General features: G+C 41.1%; 1 protein-coding gene across 2 annotated transcripts in view; it reads left to right on the forward strand.

The window, feature by feature from the left end:
• ATP8B4 (ATPase phospholipid transporting 8B4 (putative)) overlaps positions 1–14,810 on the forward strand; it is a 531,442-nt gene extending 516,632 nt beyond the window's left edge. For both annotated transcript variants that reach the window (XM_077470822.1, XM_077470823.1), the window contains exons 26-29: positions 162–407; positions 1,293–1,431; positions 3,192–3,322; positions 10,909–14,810. In XM_077470822.1, the coding sequence (XP_077326948.1) occupies positions 162–407; positions 1,293–1,431; positions 3,192–3,322; positions 10,909–11,193 (801 nt within the window). In that variant the 3' untranslated portion in view covers positions 11,194–14,810. The remainder of the gene's footprint in view (positions 1–161; positions 408–1,292; positions 1,432–3,191; positions 3,323–10,908) is intronic.
• The last annotated feature ends 7,632 nt before the right edge of the window (positions 14,811–22,442 follow it).

The following is a 22,442-nucleotide window of genomic DNA, read 5'->3' on the forward strand; positions in this document are numbered from 1 at the left end:
TGCCCTTAAATGAAAAGGCAATTTGAGTAAAAATTACAAAATAACTTGTATGACAGTTGTATATGTTGTATAAAAGAAACTGTTTAAAATAAACTTGATGAATCTTCTTGTGTAGAATGTGTTAACCTTCTTAATATTGTTTATTGTGAACCTCTTTGTAGGATGTGAATGAACAGAACTGTATGGACTACACTAAACTCTATGAGCCTGGTCAGCTGAATCTATTATTCAACAAGCGAAGATTTTTTATATGTGTATTACATGGGATTTACACCTCTTTTGCCCTGTTCTTTATACCTTTTGGTGCATTTTTTAATACGGCCGGAGAGGATGGAAAACACATAGCAGACTATCAGTCTTTTGCCGTCACTGTGGCTACAAGCCTAGTAATAGTGGTCAGCGTCCAGGTAATGAATTTTGTATTTTTCGTTTTTGCAAAAGCAGAGCTAATGGTTCCTGCCACTTAAAACCCTTCCCAGCCTTTCTTCCCGGTCTCTAGTGAAGATCTTTGTGCCATGTATGAAGATCTGCAGTGGAAACTCTGCATCTATAGTTGGATTAATAATAGCTATCACTAGAGTTCCTATAACAACTAGGGGAGCAAAGGTATTCAAACTGTAGATGAGACGTGTCCATGACTTCTTTTAAATTCCAAGTTATAATATATCAAGTATATATTATATATTTCTTTTCTTTTTTTAAAAGCCCATCTCAGGGCAGAACTGAAAAGCTGTCCTGCCCCCTCTCACCGCTCCAATTTTTTTTTTAATGACATACCCGATGAAACAATTCTATAACTTGATGGTGCCGTTTTCAAGTGTGGGTGAAAGCTGTAAATGGGCTCTTTACACTTAGTCCCCATCATTTCCCCCATTCTGACATCATCACTAAAGTCTGTGTTCTAGATTCTGAGAGAACCCTGCCGATGGACAGCCAATAGGAAGTGTCTGTGCCACAAAGCCAATGGCATGGACACCCAAATAAGCCCCTGCCTTCTGTGCATGGAAGAAGAGAGCAGGTTTGAAACAGAAATATCATGATACCACGGATTTGAGTAAGTAAAAGGGGCATTTAGGTGGATTTTTAATATGCCAGCGATTAGAGGGGTGTGTGAGGGTAGGGAAGTGCTCCAGAGGGTAACTTTCGATTAAAATTTCACGTGTTCAATTTCTGGTAATAATGCAACCCCTTTCACAGGCTTATGGTTCCCTTAAACAGCTATGCTTTCGTTGCTGTTATAACTTTGTATTAGGTATATCAAAGAATAATTACTGAGAGTTTCTGTGTTGCAGATTGGCCTGGACACCAGCTACTGGACTGCTATTAACCATTTCTTTATCTGGGGAAGCCTCGCTGTGTACTTTTCTATCTTATTTGCCATGCACGGAGATGGGATCTTTGATATTTTCCCCAGTCACTTTGCATTTGTGGGTAAGTTTAACTTTATATTTATGAGCAAACAACATACACTTTAGAGCCGGCTCACACAGGGGCAACCTGTGATCCTACTTCAAGTCGCCCCAAGTCATGCGGTTGAGAAAATCAATGGAAGTGAATGGAGCCATCTTAATGTACACTACTGCAGTCGCTCCGACTTCAGAAAAGGTTCCTGTACGACTTCAATCCGACTTGTAGGCGACTTGTACCCATTGATTTCAATGGAAGTCAATGGAATAGAGAAGAGGGAAGTAGGACGGAGAAGACCAGGCCAACGCTAGTAAAAGACCTGGAAGAAGATAGCGGAGGAGCCCGGCAAAAGAACTGGAGAGCGGGAGAAGAGGCCAGAGAGAGCGGAGGAGTCGGAAGAGATCCCCGAAGTCGGAAGAGGACCCCCGGAGATACCTGTCTAGTGTGTTATATTTATTGACAATTTTTTTCCCTCAGATGAATGGTGAAGCCCCCCCGCCCGCAGACCCCGGCAACCAACGGCCAGGGTTGTCGGGAAGATGCCCTTTTCCTCCTCAACATGGGGAAAAGGTGCTTTGGGGAAGGGGGGCACCCCCCATGTTGAGGGCATGCGGCCTGGTACGGTTCAGGAGGGGGGGGGGGGCGCTTGCTCGTCCCCACCCCCTTTCCTGACCGACCAGGCTATGTGCTCGGATGAGGGTCTGGTATGGATTTTGGGGAGACCCCCACGCTGTTCTTTTGGCGTAAGGGGTTCCCCTTAAAATCCATACCAGACCTAAGGGCCTGATATGCTCTTGGAGGGGGAACCCATGCTGTTTTTTATTTAATAATTGGATTGGAGTTCCCTTCGAGAGCTGATTATTCTGTGATTGGCCACGGCCGAAGTCGACTGGCCTGGGGGCAACTTAAAGTCGTGTTGTAAGTCGCCTCAAGTCGTGTTGAAGTCGCCCCAAGTCACACTGTGATTCATACTCAAGTCTTGTCCAAGTTGCCTCCCAAAGTCACGCTGGAAGTCGCGTTGCCCCTGTGTGCACCGGCTCTTACAGTATAACTTGTTAGCAAACAAAAACATTGTTTCACTGATAAAAGCATACATCGGGCAGGCGTTTGCAATGATTTGACTAGAAAAGTTTTGAGGTGTGAACAATTTTAAAGTAAGCAGCTGTACATGTGCATCACTACAAATGTATTCCAAATCATTACATGTTGTTGTTAGGTTCTGTCAGTTTGTGGCTGTTTTCTTGTCTATTTCATTGACAACAAAAAGCATACTTTTGTTATATTTGGTTTGACATAGAAATTGCTGTTGTAAAGTTGCAATGTTTTATTTAGTTGAAAAGGTGTGCATCTGCAAGCCTAAAAAAAACAAGTAGTACATGTTCAATTAAAGAATCTTATATGTGGAAACATATAAAGCAATTTTTTTACCCTATACATTTATGGACTTATGGATCAACTTTTTTCTAACTAAAGGAAAGATACCGGTCCCTGCTAGTGAATAAAAAATAAATTAGCAGCAGCTTGACTGTGATAGACTCTCCATTTAAACAATCAAATATATAAAATATAATAAACAATTTAGTGGAAAATATATAAGATATAAATAAAGTGTAACTGTTTATAATAATGCTTTATAATAAAAAAATGTTTTAGAAAAAACTGGAACTAGTTGTAGCAAGTATAAATATGTTTCAAAAAGGTAATTTTTTATGCACTCAAAGTTGATATTTGCCATTATTTTACTGATGAACTAAATTAATTGTTACTTCTTTATTTATTAACAGGAAATGCTAGAAATTCTCTAAGTCACAAAAGCGTTTGGCTTGTGATATTCCTGACCACTGTGATTTGTGTCATGCCTGTGTTGACTTACCGATTCTTGAAAGTGGATCTGAGTCCTACACTAAGTGATAAGGTAATGCAGCATAGATGTGTTCTACAAAAATTTGATGATTAATTCCCTAGATAGCAGAATTCATTTAAACCATGTGCTCTGTGGCTACAGATGTACTGCCTAAGAGCCATGGCCCTAACAGTACCATAGAAGAAATGTTTGGGATTCCCTTGAATGTATGTTCTCATACAGTGGCTTCTATCTGGAAAAAAACTGTGACTTTCTGAAAAATTTAATTTTTTACTTCGGGTCCCAGAACAAATACATACTTGCAGACTATGCATATTTTAAAAAAATCAATGCGTGTTTTATGAAATTGTATGGCTATATTTGTGTCCCATAACTACAATACTGTGGTGGTTAAGCTACTTGAACAAGGCTATGATTGTGGTTGGTTTGTAAGCACAAAATCTGGCAAACACCTAGTCCCAAAGCAGTCTCTCATCTTCTGTTCTTTGTGTCATATTGTTCAGAATCTGGAAAACATGAATTATCAATGGTCACCAGTTGAGAAATGGTGCCTGACAGGAATATAGTACATTGACAACTGGAGATTCCAAAACAGTGGCACATTGACACTTGGGGTTCTAGAACAAGGGCACCATGACTTCTGGGGATTAGTACAGTGATGTTCTAATACATTAATTCCCAGCTGAAAGGAAATTGAGTATCACTGGTATCCACAGCAGATTTCTAACCAATGACATTAGGGTTGATTTACTAAAGGCAAATCCACTTTACAATACCAAGTAGTACACTTGGAAGTGCAGTCGCTTTAGATCTGAGGGGAAGCTCTGCTGATTTTATCATCCAATCAATATTTTCCTTGCATGTCCCCCTCAGATCTACAGTGACTGCACTTCCAAGCGCACTTGTAGTGCAAAGTGGATTTGCCTTTAGTAAATAAACCCCATTGTCTTTTGCATAATTTGTGAGTGTTTAATGCACCTTTTTGTATAGGGTACAAGCAGTTTGGCCCCACTTCCCTAGAAACCTGCGCACTGCTATTCAATGATCAGAGGATAGCCAAAAGGCAAAGTAACGAAAACTGAATGATAGGTTAAACCTGGAAAAACTAGAGGAGAATAAAAAATCCATAATCATCTTCGTCTACCTAAAGCCGAGTCTGCTCCCTTTGAGGAGCAACAAACTTTCTCCACCCAAGTCACCCAGTAGGGTCAACCGGCAGAATTATAGGTAAATTTGAGCTTTAGGATCTGTGGGTCCTGTGCATTAAGGAAGCCATTGGAATTTTTGTTCCTCTCCTCCAACTCATTGCATTCCCTCCATGACGCATTAGCGCAATTAACGCCGAAAAACCACACCTTGTTTAACAGTGAGCCATCCAGCCAAAGAAAATGCCAAGGGTTGTGTCTGCATTTTCCTTAGTCAAAAGGCAGACTTGGTCAACAAGCAGAAGGATTAGGATCCAAAACTTCATATGGCATTTTTGCAATCAATCTCTCTAGCCATCAGTAAGGCCGCGTACACACGTGGCAGACTGTCTGGCCAACTTAGTCCGTCAGACAATCCGACGGACAGTCCGTCATACTTTCGAATGAACGGACTTGCCCACACACGGCACTTTTTGAGCGGACTAATACGGCAGACTAAGTCCGCCATACTATCCGCCCTACTTTTGAAATTAACGGACTCGCCCACACACGCGGAGGAAAGTCAGCTCATTTTGAGCGCGTCTCCAGGTAGGCGGGGCCCGCGACGGAGACGTCGCTGACCCCGCCGCCTGGTATGGACTTAAAGGGGAACCCCAACGCCGAAAAAAATCGGCGTGGGGGTTCCCCCCAAGTCCACAACAGACCCTTGTCTAAGCACGCTACCCGGCCGGCCAGAAAAGGGGGGGCGAGCGAGCGCCCCCCCTCCTGAGCCGCACCAGGCCGCGTGCCCTCAACATGGAGGGGTGCCTTGGGGAAGGGGGGCCGCGCGGCCCCCCCACCCCAAAGCACCTTGTCCCCATGTCGATGAGGACAAGGGCCTCTTCCCGACAACCCTGGCCGTTGGTTGTCGGGGTCTGCGGGCGGGGGGCTTATCGGAATCCGGGAGCCCCCTTTAATAAGGGGGCATCCGGATACCAGCCTCCCACCCTATGTGAATGAGTATGGGGTACAATGTACCCCTACCCATTCACCTGTAAAATAAAAGTACCAAAAAAAAAACACAACACACGAGATAAAATATTTTATTGCACAGCTCCGGGGGTCTTCCGTCTTCGGGGGTCTTCTCACCGGACTCCTCCGCTATCTTCTTGTAGCTCTTTTGCTAGCGGAGGAGTCCGGCTTTCTTCCTCGCCGCCGGCCTCTTCTCCCGACTTCGGGGGTCTTGTCCCCCTCTTCGGTTCTTCTGCTGGGCCACCGCGCCTTCTTATAGCTCTTTTGCAGGCGGTGGCCCGGTCTTCTGTCGCCGCCTTCGCCGCCGCCTTCCGTTCTTCTTCTTCTTCCTCTTCTTCTTCTCCAGGAGATGTTGCCTCGACGATCTCTCCGGCCACAATGCCAGGGCCGCGCTGCGCGGCCACTTATATAGGGACAATGGGGCGGTGTCACATGGCTTTATGTCACATGGGTTGGTCACATGGTGACCCCGCCCCCTTAAGATGTCATAGTCCCCATGTGACATCAACCCATGTGACCAACCCATATGACATAAAGCCATGTGACACCGCCCCATTGTCCCTATATAAGTGGCAGCGGAGCGCGTCCCTGGCATTGTGGCCGGAGAGAGCGTCGAGGCAACATCTCCTGGAGAAGAAGAAGAGGAAGAAGAAGAACGGAAGGCGGTGGCGACAGAAGACCGGGCCACCGCCTGCAAAAGAGCTATAAGAAGGCGCGGTGGCCCGGCAGAAGAACCGAAGAGGGGGACAAGACCCCCGAAGTCGGGAGAAGAGGCCGGCGGCGAGGAAGAAAGCCGGACTCCTCCGCTAGCAAAAGAGCTACAAGAAGATAGCGGAGGAGTCCGGCGAGAAGATTTTTTTCGGCGTTGGGGTTCCCCTTTAAGTCCATACCAGGCGGCGGGGTCAGTGTCGTCTCCGTCGCGGGCCCCGCCTACCTGGATACCCGCTCAAAATGAGCGGACTTTTCTCCGGGCGGGAAAAGTCCGCTCATTTCAAAAGTAGGGCGGACTGGCACACACACGGGCGGATTGTCCGCCGAAATGCGAGTCCAGCGGACAGTCTTTCCAACATTCCGAAAGACTTAGTCCGCCAGACTGTCCGCTGAAAAAGTCCGCTGAAGCCCACACGAGCGGACTGTCCGCTGAAATGTGTTTCAGCGGACTAAGTTGGACAGACAGTCCGCCCGTGTGTACGCGGCCTAAGGCTCGGTTTCCACAAATTGTACCCCATGATTTTCAAGGAGTACCGTTCATATCTGTGCAACTTCAAATCTCATGGACTTCAAAGTAGTCCTTGCACTACTTTGGTCCCTCTTCGACTTAAGGTCCATAGACCTCAAGAAAACACAGGCATTGCTTCAAGTCTTAGCAAAACCGCACAACTTTTAGGTCGGAATAGTGGGAACCTAGGCTAAGATTGTTGATTGTCTTTAGACCTAGAAGGTGTGTGTATACTGTATAAACACTTCAATACACCCATGCTTCTGCAAGTACCTTTGCTTGGCCGTTCAAGAGTTCACTACATGTTCATCTGGCAGACTTTGGCCTTTCCACAAACTCAGGGCATTTCCCAGGACATTAGGTCCAGTAGTGGCCATCTGGCAGGAGCAAGGGGTTATGGTGATCCTTCTTTGGGCAACAGCCTGCAGCAATATCTTCCAGGTCCAGGTAAAATTTTCTAGTTCAGATCGATTTGGGAGGAGCCATCATTGCGAGACCAACTAGTCTTATTACAGCAATGATCTGCCTTGAAGCCGTTCTGAATCTCCAAAGAATACAGTAGTGTTACCCCTAGAGAGAGCAACAGTATAAATATCTCACTTGAACAAATTTTAGCGCTTTCCCATTGGTTGCATCCCACGGTCGCAAAAGGGTAGAGAAGTAGTCTGTAGTAAGCCATGTGGTCTAAGTGGCCCACTGGAAGGTTGAGAACTTTTTATTAATTGGTTTTGTAGTAAGGGAAGACTTGCTTCCTGCACTAGGAACAGTGACTCCACAGAGGAGACAAGTCCTTTTGGGAGGTAGCTAATCTTTCAGCTTATCAGCTACTAGGTATTCCAGTCTATTACTTGTTGGGTATTCATGCCAATGGAGGACAACGTGTCCAAAGTCAGAGTTGCAGTGGTCGCAGGCTGAGGTCCTTCCGGAAACACAGCAAAGAAAGCCTCATCTATGCTGCAAAGACTAAGCAAAATTGGAAAGTCCTGTCTTCGCTGTCAAGAAGGAATGCAAGACTAGTCAACTTCTGTCCCAGGTATCGCCCAGTCAGGTCTGCCAGCCCTTTAGGTTTGAATTTCCTAGAACTTCCTGTCAGACTCCATAAGGTACAAAGGCATTGGATGTCAAGGGATGGTCTCCAAACCAACAAGCCATTCAAGGGATTGGCAACAAATAAGGCTATCAGGATATTGATCTGACAGTAATCTTGGTGGCTTCCCAGAGGTGGAAGCAGTGGAACTACTGACATCCAGTTGGGTCTACACATTAGCCAATATGTATATCAAACAAACCTTATCAGGATCCGCGGTCGTTCAGGGTGATGAGGACAATAATTGCCCAGTGGCCTTCAGGCCATGATATCCACGGGTACAGTCTCAGATCCGATAACCTCCTATTCTCCTTCCTGAGATCCAGTACTTCATGCAGCGTGGCCAACTCTATTGTCCAAATACAGACAAGATATATCTGGATGCTGGAGACCCAAGAAGTGGAGGCTCACCTGGAGGTCTCACCTTAGTGTTTGAAACCCTATGGAGGCCAGGGCACCTACTCCAAACTTCAAGTATATTAGATCATAGGAAACCCTGCAGAATTTATAGGATGGAATCCTCTGTCCCCTGCTGTAATGATTGAATTGTATACAAGTAAGCCTAGAGATGGCATTAAAGGATAGATGAGGCTCGGTCGTGTCCTCACTCTCTGGGATCCAGTAACTGTTGCATATCTTGTTAAACCAATTCCGAAAGACCTGGGCAGATTGTTCTTTCCCCTGGGGTCGTCCAAATAGTGTGGGACATGTTGTCTCGCCCTCCATTCAGAGGGATAAGACATCCTAAATATGGCCAGTAACACTGAAGAAGTATTTTGTATGGTTAATAGGTCTATAAGGATCTCAGACATTCAAGTGTCAAGCTCTAAACTACCTTGTTCCTGCCATTATCAGGCAAAATGGCTCTAGTCTCTTCTGCAGCTTTGCATCTGGGTTAGAACATCATCCTTCCGGCATATCCTAACTAAAGTGTATAAAGTACCACAAGCATTGGAAATAGATTCAAGGTTTAAAGCCCCGTACACACGAGCGGACTTTTCAACATCCAAAGTCCGTCAGACCGAGTCCGTCAGACTATCCGATCGTGTGTGGGCTGCAACGGACTTTAGCTTCGCAAAAGTCTGACGGACTTTAGAAATGAAGCATGCTTCAAATTTTCCCGACGGAACTCCGCCGGACCCGGTCCCCTTCGAAAAATCCGCTCGTGTGTATGCTACTCCGACGGACTAAAACCGACGCTAGGGCAGCTATTGGCTACTGGCTATGAACTTCCTTATTCGAGTCGGGTCGTACGTCATCACGTTCGAATCCGTCGGAGTTTAGTGTGATCGTGTGTGGCCAAGTCCGTTCGGCCGAAAAGTCTGTCAGAACTCCGGCGGAACTCCAGCGGAACTCCGGCGGAACTCCTTTGGAAGTCTGTCGGACATAAGTCCTCTCGTGTGTACGGGGCTTAAGAGAGACATGGAAGTGGCCCTTCTTCAAAGGGCAAATAATGGTCTCTTCAGGCCTAGTGGCATCAGAAGAGGACAATCACTGTCCATTAAAGACAATTGCAGTGTTCGGATCAAGTTAGTCAAGGGGCTTAGATGGCTAGGACAAATCCACCAAGTGAGGACAGAGACAGTTTTACCAGATGGATTACGCATCCATGGACGGAACTCAAAGGAGTTGGGGACCCAGCGGCCTTAGCTACAATACATTTCAGTGGTTAGTGAGGATAGATCTAATTCTCTACTTAAACACTTCAGCATTACCAACCCTTGTCTTCTGGTGATTGTTACATCCCATGTATATGCTGTCATGCTTGTGTAAGGAAAGAGAAAATATGTATACTTACCTAAGTAATTTTCCTTTCCTGATGCAAAGCATGACAGTATATAGGTCCCTCCCTATAGGGCTTTTCAGTAATAATAAGTTACGAGAATGCTGCCTGCAGGGGGAGACTTACTTATATAGTATAACTGGTCCTGGAATAGGGCAGGGGGTGGAGCCTGCCCATAAGTATATGCTGTAATGCTTTGCATCAGGCAAGGAAAATTACCAGGTAAGTATAAAATGTTCCTCTTTTTTGCATTAAAATATATTTTGCATATATATTTGAAAAATGTATAATTGCCTATATATAAAGTTGTAAAATAATGGCAGTCTAAAATCAATTTAAAAACTAAACAAAATTGCTGTTTAAGAAGAAGTCTTCCTTTTTAATGTCTCTTGTTTCCCTGCACCTAGCCTTAAATGGCACATATTTTTATGTGTTGTCTAAGACTAGCTGCCTAACTGGACAGGACACCTCGCTCATCCAACATCTGTCTGGCTAAGCAGCAGCATCATAACAACCAATTAGTTTAAATTGGCCACTCTTCAAAAGCTTGCTTGAGACAAATGGAATTGCTAAAAATGCAGGGTAGGCGGTGTGCATGTCAGCTAAAGCAGTAGTTCTTAACCTCAGTCCTCAAGTACCCCCAACAGACCATGTTTTGGGAATTTTCTTAGATAAAGTAGCTGTCCAAAATACCAAGCCATTGACTCTGATTTAAAGCACCTGTGCAAGATAAAGTAAAACCTGCAAACATATGGCCTGTTGGGGGTACTTAAGGACTGAGGTTGAGAAGCAGTGAGCTAAAGTATGCTCAGCTCATACACAGCAGAGTACGGCACAACTTACGCCCTGTGTATCTTCTGCTCCTCCCCCTTCTGCAGTATACTAGGAAGGTAGCCCAGACCAACTCGCCAGCCACCAGCTATTCTAGGGAGAGAGATTAGAGTAGTAGCTGGCATCTGTAGTTGTGGCCTTGTGTTTTTTGTCAATAACAGCAATTCTCTGCAGTGTGCTATCACTTGCGGCCTGGGATGGAGCTACAGCCCAGACAGAGAACCTTTTTGTTTTATTTTCAAACAGGAATAAGTACTATGTGCATTTCTGGTGATAGTTCTTCTTTAAGGCCCCGTTCACAACTGTGCTTTATTTGCATTTTAGGTGTGATGCATTAAAACCAGTCCTGCATGCTGCATCTTTGATGTGTTTTTGTTTTTAAATCAAAATGCATGTTCAGTAGAGTTTAATGGTAATGCTCCCAAGACACAATGCATCAAAAAATGCACTGCCCAGATGTGAACTGATGCTAAAAGCTTAAGTTGGGCAAGCACTGTGGGTATAGTTTAGAATTGCAAAGATTTAAACGTTTTTTTTTTGTTTTTTTTTGTTTACTTTAAGGTTCGATATTTACAGCAGGCTAAGAAGAAACGGAAACCCCTGGCAAACCGTATGCGTCGGGTACACAGAACTAGTTCCAGAAGATCAGGTTATGCTTTCTCTCACCAAGAAGGCTATGGTGAACTTATTACATCTGGTAAAAATATGCGTTTAAATGTCCCCCAATCCTCTTCAAGCTTAGCAAGAACAATGCTGAGTGGCAGCACAAGCTGGATAGAAAATTTACGAAAGAAAACTGCAGATAATTTTAATACCTTCAGCAGTGACAAATCTACAAAACTATGAAGTTTGGATCTTGACTTTTTTTTTAAAACCTTTAGCTGGGGCCATATTTTTGCACTGTATTTCTCAGCACCAAAGGACATCATTTATGTCTTCTGAAAGTGATTCATCTTGAATTGGCAAACTCCTGGATTGTAAAATCATTTGAAAACATCATTATGCTTTTTATGAATAGAATTTCTTCACACGCACCCCTACCTTTCCGAATATTGCTGAAGAGTCCCTGTAACTGAACATTGGTGGAACACCATACTGTGATGAAGAACAATAACACAGCACTGTAGACTTATGCTTTTGACCAACAGCTGTTTAGACAAAGTTTTTACTGATTGTCCCAGGCATTTGGGTTATGCTCTTATATGCATCACAATATTTTGGAATTTTTTTAAGTTTGTAAATGTACACTAATGGTACACCTTTAGCTGGATTATTTTTCTTTTTTTGTAAAATCAATGTGATGCGTTTTATTCCAAGTATCTAGCATACTCCAGAGAAGTATCTTAAATGTTTCAGACGTATACAGTTTTTCTTATACTTTTTTGGATGCAAGGTGATATTCTTCTCCCAGTCAATAATAACTTCAGAATTTATTTCTATGAAAGCGGAATCCTTAGTTTATAGCTGACATAGAAGGATTTCCCTAGAAACAGAAGATTTATGTATTTTCTGTAGCTTACTGCCTATTGTATTCGTATATAAAATAGATATCCCTTTAGAGAGCAATATATATCTTTGGTATGGCCAGTGCTTAGTGTGCACTTAAATATAAAAGTATACATTTCAGAGTTATTTCAGGTAGGATGAACAACATTCCTTATTATACAAGATGAATGTCTATTTTCCATTTCAGCCTTTTAAGCATTATGAATGTGAAAACAGGTGCCGTAAATACGTAGGTGTTTTAGTGGCTTAGGTTGAACTGGGTTTTTGTAGACCTAAGGATTTATCTGCCCTTTATTTTGATGTCTATTCCTTCTTAGAAGGGGAGAGGACCTACATAGACACCAATGATCTCAGTGAAATAACAGAATTAATCTACTCAGCCTTTGATATTTGATAGTGGCCAAATAAGCAAAGTAGTGTATTTCTTCCTTCTTAAAGAGGAGGTACAGCCCCCCCCCCACATGAAAAATTACAATTCAGCAGCTACAAATACTGCAGCTGCTGACTTTTAATATTAGGACATATACCTGTCCAGGGAGGCCATGATGTCGGCACCCCAGCCGATCTTCGGATTGGCTGTCGGCTGCAGCTGCCGTTGTTCCTGTTAAAGTAACCCGGCAGTGAAGCCTTTCGGATTTGCAGCCAGTTCCCTACTGCACATGCACGAAGTGTGCTTCACTTTCTAATTGGTCCGGCAGTGGAGGAAGGAGGAGGGGGGGCCAAATTTCTGCGAGATGGCGCCATGGACCCATCTCCTGGAGGTGGGGAATGGTACCTGTCTAAAACTGGGGGGGGGGGGGTGGATAAGCGGAAGTTCCACTTTTCAGTGGAACTCTGCTTTAACATCTCTTTTTGTCTAGTGTGCATTAGGACAGTGGTTCAGATACTGAATAGCAATCAATAGTTTATATGAATCCCTCTACCCCTCCTCCAGTTTGGGAGTTTAAATGCAATGAAAGGGGTATGTGTACATAACCTCTTATGGTTCAAATACTTTTACTTGCTGTAAGATAAAACAAAGATCTTTAACTTCTTGGCTTGAATTTTGTTCTGATATCTCAACTTCTGTTGTCTACTTACCATTTATAGTTGTAGATTGACCTCATGTGTACTTTGAATTTCTGGATTACCTGTGAATTCGTACCAATGAAGCCATGTACTCAGGGGAGATATCCATTTATACAATTTTACAGCTCTGTTCAAACTTTCCATCCTATCTGTTCTCATAAACACAAGACAACTACATTACCAGCCTTACATTTAGGCAATATAAGAATCTGTAGTAGGTAGACTATTATAATCTTCAACATGTAGGCATGGTTGAGATGTGAATCTCAATGTTACTAATGATACTTATACCTTTAGGTTTAGCCCTTTTCTAACCACCCATATTGATATATATATATCAATAATCATTTGTGGAGCGCCTACACACATTATGAATAGTGTACAAATCACCTCCTGTAGGCCTATGCCCCCAATACTCATTGTAGCACTACATTCACAATATCCTTATCATATACAGCACTCAGGCTGGTGTGTTTTTACAAAGGAAGTCCAGTCTATCTGATCACTGTGATGGCACATAGTGATCACATTACGAAGCTAACACAATACATTTTCTTCTAGTCCTAAAAGAGTGAAAAAAATAAGGACAAGAAATGATTAAAGGCCATGTGATAAATTATTCTTCAGCTCCTAAATTTATGAAGGACCTAGGCAATGAGATCTTCTAGTTGGAACTCCCTGCCCTCGAGGTCAAGCAAGAAAGTTTTGGTTCCCATGCTGCTTTCTTTGTCATATAAAAAAAATGGCAAGTGGTGACCTCCTTATAATTGCTACCACACATTGATGGAAGCCAGAATTGCTGAAGTCACCAAATACCAGTGGACGATTCAGCCTGACAGCATAAATCCAAAATGTAAATATCAGTCTCAGGTGAACTGATCCTTTAAAAATACTAAAAGAGGAGAATGGCTTTTTAGCATTGCACCATTTCCATTTATGTCATGTTCCTCACTTTTGCCTTTTGTTCCTTTACTCAACTGTGCTCTCTTGAACCCTCTAGCTTTGGATCCTGTCCTCGGGCTGACTACTTTATGTATTCAGGAGGCTCTAGAGGCAGAATAATAATCCTTCTCATAGTACATCCCACTTAGGAAACGTGGGATCCCAGGGTAACTTCAATATCAGTCATTTAGCTAAAACAGCGACAAAAACTCATTCTGCAAGACACCAAAGTAATTATCTTTCCAGTCTGATCTCCAAAACTTGTTATGCTTTGTTTATTTTCATACTAGAAAGAGGGTGTTGTCTTTCACTTTTTCACCCTAGGATTGTTAACCATCTGCTCCAGCTATGCACAAACACCTGGCTCTGCAATGCATTTGGGCAAGAACTGACGCTGAATGGTCCAGTTCATATAAAACAAAGTTACTAATTATTCCTATGTTGTGCTACGTCAAACCACATCTTTTTATTGCTTGCAATGTTTGGTTGCTAGACGACAGTTGAAAAATCCTTATTATGCTGGGAAACAAATAAGCTTTATTACGTTGAACAGTTTGTACTGTCTTTGACTTGTTTGCTTATTGTCTTTATTCTGTTTTAATGTTTGGAAAACACAGTTCTGATAAGGTATGCTATGTTTTGTATTTACAGAAGCAAAAATGCTATTTATGAGGTATAAATATATGTATACAGTAAATATATATTTAGAATTGTCAAGCTTTATTATTTTGGGTACTTGTATAGATTAGTTTAGATTTCTATAAATCGTATGGCTTTTGTTTTGTGCAATAGAGACATTTACAAATCTGTCTGTGCGCATGATGTCATACCAAAGAGTTTGCGCTCTTTTGTAATATAATAAGGTTTACATATGTACATAGTGTTCCATAATTTATTCAAGTTCTTTATATACAAAATATTTTCTATAAATATACAGTTTCTAAGTAGTCATATGCATTCTGTGTGTTTTTTTAAATCAGAAAATATGATTAAAGTAAACCTGTCATGAAAGAAATATGGCAGCTGCCATTGCGGATTTCAGAAGTTATTCGTCCCCTGGCTAAGTTCTGAGTCAATGGATTACAAATTTGGAGGAAGGGAGTACAGCCCATGAAGTGAGTAGTTCTGATCTGTGTACTTGTTCCAGGTCAGTGTCTAAGTAGTAAAGCCATAGAATTAGGTTGACCGCAAGAGCAATAAAAATGCATAAGAAAAAAACTCAATCATCAGAACTCCTGTTTCTGCTAGGGTGGCTTTACTTTAAAATGCATTAAGTTACATTGAGGAATCGGCATTCTAAGACCCAAGGGATTTGGCTCACAAGCTTTCACAAAGCTATTCATTTCTGTTACCCTAAGGTGTAACATTGTTCATTTCTGATCTCTGCCTAGGTTGGTATCCAGAGTTATTTTGGGGACTTTTATATATTGTAAGACATCAGTTAAAATATACACCTCTACTTCATGGTATAAATACAGCAAAAATCACAGAACAAAGCCAAACAGAAAACAAAAAATTCACTTATTCCTGTGTACCGATCACTTTGAAAGGCTCCCTCAGTGGACATTAGAAAAGCACAGAAGGGGGTGAGCAAGGTCAATCACTACCAGTGGGTGCCATAACTTTGCCTGATCCAAACAGCCCAGCATTCGGACATAGAGGGGGTAGTTAAACCTGCTGCAGGTGAGGTTAATGCATGTTTAATATTTTAAAAATAGATATTACACCAAAAAGAGGAAGAAAGAGGGACTGGTGGGTCTGGTTCTAAAATGGAAGTTGGGAGCCATTGGCCCATTGCATTCTGCTGCATTGATGCTGCACAGTGAATTCTGAAGAGGTTACTATTTAAATTACAAAGGAATACAAATTGAATTATTGAACCTCATTGATGTATCTTCTTAGGTTGAGTAGACAGGACCATTACGTCACACTACTGTATGCTTATATAGTGTGGACTGATATATGACTCCTGTAATTGTTTCACATGTGATCACTGCCCTGTCCTTTCCTATTTCATTCTGATGAACGTGAGCATTGGGCAAAAATGTGGAAGGCTGTCGCAAAAAAAACTGTGTTTCTCCTAGATACAGGTATTTTCTCAAGGCTGGTACAGCTTAATTGTGTGTGTGTGTGTGTTCAATATACCTTTACCACTTTTCTGCCTATTTAAATAATCGGTAATTGAAACTGAAGAAATATTAATAGACATTCTGCTAGCGATATAGAAAGGCACTCTGCCCTGTAGCTGGTATTCTATTGTCTTCTACTCCTTATGTGGCTCCAGAACTGTCAAATTGCCAGGAGACAGTCGAGACATGGTTTTTGTTTTTGTAGTAGCCCATTAAAAAATATTTAAAGTTCCTTAATTTGTAAAAAACGCAATATGCTATAGTTATAGCTATATAGCTATAGTTTGTACCAAAGATGTGTTTGTCCTGTCTATAAATTATAGAATAGAAACAGAAAAGTCTGGCCTTTAAAAAAAAAAAAAAATTGCATTAACATTTTTGTCTGAGTATAGATCTATGTCCTAAGCATGTTTGAAGCCATTTACTGTTGAGTGTCTCACTACCTCTGCTGGAAGTTTATTCCAAGCATCAACTACCCTTTCAGTAAAATTATACTTTCCTGTTCCCTGTGTTCTTGATTTTGGTTTTATATTGAAAAAACTGCCCTCCTGAACCTTATACACTGCACCCTCTTTATGTATTTAAAGGTTTCAATCATGTCTCCCCTTTCCCTTCTTTGCTCCGGACTGTATTATAATCATTTCCTGAAGTCGCTCTTAATATGTTTTATCTCCAAACCTTTAAACATTCTTGTTACCCGTCTCTGGACTCGTTCTATCCTATCAATATACTGTATTTATTGGCGTATAACACTCACTTTTTCACCATGAAAATTGGGTGAAAATAGCGTGTGCATGTTATACGCCAATACTTCAATTTTAGCTGCCTCGAAGGGGACAGGAAGGGGGGGGGGGGGGGGACGAGCGCCATTAGATTACATACAGTGCGAATCTCCTGTTTACTTGTCGGCTTTTGTAATAGGAAGTCCCGTCACCTGGGCCGCCGTTGGACCACTTTTCTGTCTATCATAGGAGATTCTCACTGTATGTAATCTGAGGACGCTTGTCCCACCCTTTTCCCTGTCCCCTCTAGTCTGCAGATGAGCATCGATGAGGCTGCTGCATTGAAGGCAATGGTGAGGCTGCTGCATTGAAGGCAATGGTGAGGCTGCTGCATTGAAGGCAATGGTGAGGCTGCTGCATTAAAGGCAATGGTGAGGCTGCTGCATTGAAGGCAATGGTGAGGCTGCTGCATTGAAGGCAGTGGTGAGGCTGCTGCATTGAAGGCAGTGGTGAGGCTGCTGCATTGAAGGCAGTGGTGAGGCTGCTGCTTTGAAGGCAGTGGTGAGGCTGCTGCTTTGAAGGCAGTGGTGAGGCTGCTGCTTTGAAGGCAGTGGTGAGGCTGCTGCTTTGAAGGCAGTGGTGAGGCTGCTGCTTTGAAGGCAGTGGTGAGGCTGCTGCATTGAAGGCAGTGGTGAGGCTGCTGCATTTATGGCAATGGTGAGGCTGCAGGTGGGCATTGATCAGGCTGCATTAATGGCAACCCTTATTTTGCTTCAAAGTTCCTTATTTAAATTTTTTTTTCCTGAAACTTGCCTCTTAAAATTAATGTGCATGCTGTACGCCTGTGCGTGTTATACACCGATAAATATGGTATTTTCTTTCTTCTAAGTGAGGTCTCCAGAACTGGGCACAGTATTCTAAATGAGGTCTAAAGATCTGTATAGAGGAATCAGAACCTCCTTCCTCCTGCTGGTGATTTCTCTAGTGATGCATCCTAGAATTCTATTCGCTTTTCCCACTGCCTGGTCACACTATTTGCTCATTTTGCAATCATCTGAAAATAAGTACCCCCAAATCTTCTTCCTCTATAGTTCTGGCTAACACTGTAGCCCCAATGTTGCATGCTCTCGGGATTATTTTTCCCTAGGTGCATTAATTTACATACATTTAGAAACATTAAACTACAGTTTTCACTACTTTGGCCAATATTCCAGCAATGCCAAAATCCATGTTCCATGTTACAGACACCTCCAGGGATATCAACCCTATTGCACACTTTAGTTATATCACTTACATAGAGATTAAATAGAACAGGACCTACTACCTAGCCTTGTGGTACACCACTAGTAACTGGTCACTGTTTACAACCATTTACCATTTACATTTACAACCACACTCTAGTATCTATCTTTTAGCCAAGTGCATATTGTAGCCTTATGAGTTTATGTGAAATATATTTCCATTATATTTAAAGTATTGAGTGTTTGTGTTGGTGTTACTGTAATGGGTTCAACTTCAAAGCTTGGCCTTTTGTTTTCCATGATAACATCTCACCTGGGAAGTAAACAACAGCTTTTGTTGACTCATCCAATCAGGCTGTTCCCAATATACATTGACTAGGTACAGTGACCAATTAGGGAAAATTAGATTAGCCACACTACAGGAAGTAGGGGGGGATATAATGCTTTGTGAGCAAGCCAAGTCACTCTGGTGGGGGAGCACACGGCAGTCACCATGGGCTGACCTGAAGTTAACAGGTAATCTAACTCTGAACTTGCACCTTATATTGTATTGTAAATACGATTCTGTGAGTAATTTGTAAATATCATGTAAGCCAGGGGACCTACACTGTATATTGTGATGTACATACTGTCTGGTGTGTAATTTGTATATATTATGTAACCCTATAAATAAATGTGTATTGCTGATTGAACTATCTCTTTTGTACAAGATCTCTCAGATCTAGATATGTATATGTCCATACTACTACAATGATTGAGGGGTATGCACATAATCATAAATACTAGTCAACAAATGGCGACCGACGAAGGGACAGGAAAAATTGGTGGTCTCTTTCAGCAATATCTCAAGGGGTTGCAATATCTACAAAAGGCACACTATGAAAGGGTTTTTTCATCTGAATGCTAAAAAGTAACATTGGGTGATCTAGGTGCTCAATATAGAAATGGGCTATAAAAAAATAGCTGTTTGTACAGTGTGTAATCATTAGGAAGCCTACTGTTAGTATACTAAGGAACACATCATTTATGCTAAAAGCTAAATATATTATAGAATTTGTACATGAAGAGTCCAGATACATTAGAAGGAGATGAAAAGAGCTGTTGCCCAATGTTTATATGCATGAAGATTCAGTCTATTTAAAAAAAAAAAAAAGGTTTGAAAGATGATTCCTGCAGTGGATGAAGTGCATGTAACAGGAATTGAGAGTACAGCACAAAAGATGGATAGGGAGGACAGACAGTCTTTAGAAAATGTGCTACTTGTAGCTAACAATATTGGCAAACTATTGCCAGGAGTGCACATAACATTTCATGCAGATAATGTCTTGCAACGATGTAAATTGCTGGGAGTTGCCAACTCCAGAGATCAGGTTAAAGTTTTACTATTAACAGTTAAATTAGACACATGGTCTTCCTTACCAGACCATGTTAAAGAAGGAAGAGCAGATTACAATGAAACTGTAGATGAACTGCTAAAAATATTATATCCCTTTGACCTAGGCTTAATAGCAGCGTTTAGAACAAAACAGGAAAATAATGAGAATCCACTTCTTTATGCAAACAGGCTATGGTCAGCTTACTATGTAGGCAAACGGAGAAATGTAAACAGAGAGGACCCAGAGTACAAAACCCTCCTAATATCTAATGCCCATCCAAAATTTAAAAGTCAATGTGGATTTTTTATAAATCCTCTTAAAGATTCATATCAAAGTATCATGGATTGTATGCACAATTATTTTCATGTAGCCAGAAGGTCTAATTCTGTGAAATCAAAGATTTATCACCAGCCTACAAACAAAAATACCTATTTAGCAAGCCACACTACAGGAGAATTGGCCACCTTTTCAAACAGAAAGAGACATCATTACAATTACAATGCCTCCAAAGATAAGATCTATAGGCATGGCTCCACAGTTACTAGTCAAAGGCAAATAGCCTCATGCTCCCCTTTGAATGTAAATACCATGGAAAGCGATCTCAGATTACAGCACAGGAGATCAGTTCTGAAAGAACTTACGTTAATAACCACAATTACGTCTCTTGAAAATGAGATTAAGCTACTGAAGGCACATATTCATAATTGGGAAAATACCAATAAAATAATGGAAACATCACAACATGTTCTTAAGGAAAAATATGAAGCATGCCATGCAGATGTGGTACAGTGTAATAAAGAACTGAAAGAAATAAAACAATCTTTTGATCAAATTGTTAAGACCCCACAGAAAACTGTCTATTCCATTCAAACAGAAAATACAGGAGGGAGGCCCAATCTATCTATATTATCTGCTAGGACTTCCTCTTACGGGGAACAAAACTTAAATATAAGCAATGTAGAAACAGTGAAAGAAGTACCAGATCTAATGTGTCATTCAGATGTCTATGATCTGAGTAATTTATTTTCACCAGATCCAAGTGCGGATGTCAGTGAACATATACCAATGTAAATGTAACAATGTGGTAGTGTTTGCTTTCTTTGTGCCAAAGAAAGGGAAAAGGGTAATAACTTTTGTATAAGTTATATTTTCCAGGTGCAGGGAGCTCATGAAAAAGTATTTACATGTTAAGAAGATGTATCAATATAGATGTATATACATAAATACATACACCTAAGGTAATGTATAGTAGGCTAGGTATTCAAACATGGTTATTAGTAATATAGGTGTTTATCTTCCCCAAAGGATCAGAAGACTGCCATAAATATTCAAAGGTATAGGGTATAAGTGTTGCTTAGTACAGAAACTTACTCTTGCTTCAATTTATTTTTATTTTTTGTTTTTGGTTGCTGTTCTTGGTTGTTGTTTTTTTTTTCTCTCTCTCCCGTTTGCAGAAACACATAACAATTCATTTGCAAATACCAAAGTGCTATCCAGGATGTATGGGATGCAATCGAAATGAATGTGTATGTTTGAGCGATGGAATGCATGGGTATGAACTGTCCATGTGTAAACAAAGATTTTCTTATGGAGTGTACTCAACATTGCTTTATGGCCATAAATAAGTGTGATCACACTAATGCGCATGCGTTGTACTGTTTATAATTTTTTTTTTCATTGGAAATGAGCTCAATACTGGTACCAGTTTAAATTTATAATTTTTTTTTTACAAGTTTAAATGTACTTGCGAATAAATAACCTGTGCAAAAATATGAAATTTCAATCCCTATAACTATGAGGAACTGTAGGGATGTTGTGTATATCTTGGTTTTCTCCTTTCCTGTGGCTTAGAGTGAAGGTCCATTCACTCTGACACTCGGAAACTACATGATACATTACTTTGCACCTTGTGACATCTTATGGATTCAGTAGGTCTTCTGTTTTGTTTTGTTTTTCCTTCCAAATTAACTCATGTGATGCTAATATGTGTGAAGGTTATAGATCTACATGTTGTCATTTTAGAATTGAAGTCTTTACAAACCCTCCCAGTTTTTCCATAATTTTTGGTCTGTCCGAGTATAGATATGGGGGTGGGTCCTGGACATTATTGACTGTACTCACGGTTAATGGACCCATTACCTTGGCTGGAAGTCTGTTCCAAGCATCCACTACTATTGTAGACCATTATGAACCTCTCAGAGAGGTACAGTGAGGTGTTATTAATGATTTTTAAGTTTTGTATTTTAGGGTAATTGCCCAAACAAGGATGGATGATCGGACGCAGACGGGCAAAGTATTGTGAAACACAGATGAGGACCTTAAAACAATTTTATGTTGGTTTTAAGGAGAAGCCTTGAATGGAATTAATTACAGTCAGGCCTTACTAAATTCTAACTTCTTTAGGGCGGTCTGTTTCAATAAACAGAGGTCCTGCTCTCTCTAATTTTTTGTGGCCTGCTTGACTTGCAAATTGTTTTGCACTGAGAGTCGATTAATATGTTAATCACCACCGAGAGAGGGTGTTGCGCAATGTTTGAAAGCAGATTCAATCATTCTGTCTAACACAATTACAGATTCAAGGCTCTTTAACAAATTAAAGGTTGAGGCAGCATTCAATCTGAATAGTTTTTTTCTTTATTGTTTTTTTCTCCTTCAACTTTTTCTCTTAAAGAAAACTATTTTTTTTTTTTCTTTACTTCCTATATCACCTTATTTTAATTTTTTTTTGGTGATTCTTCAGTTTGGCTTGCCTATGGTGAAATAAAAAAAAAAAAAAAAAAAAAAAAGAGGGGAGTATGGGGAACATTATATGGAGAACATTTAAAGCAATTACAAAGGTTGATATAGAATATTAAAAGCTTCCCTTTAGCATTTTGGGGATGGGTCGAGTATCCAACAGTTTTTGTTTTTCTCTTATGACATTGGATAATTGTTTTATATAATTTTATGTCATTGTAGCTATTATCATGACAATAGTAACATAAGGCTTTAGCAACAGCCATGTGACTATTTTCTGTGTATATGTGACATACAATCCTCTCTACAGTTCTAATGTTGGGCAGTCATCAGATGTGGTCATTGATATTTTTTTTTTTTTAATGTTCATTTCTT

This window comes from Lithobates pipiens, unplaced genomic scaffold (genome assembly GCF_037356315.1).
Source record: "Lithobates pipiens isolate NorthernLeopardFrog02 unplaced genomic scaffold, aLitPip1_a1.2 Scaffold_8, whole genome shotgun sequence".
NCBI classification, from domain to species: domain Eukaryota; kingdom Metazoa; phylum Chordata; class Amphibia; order Anura; family Ranidae; genus Lithobates; species Lithobates pipiens.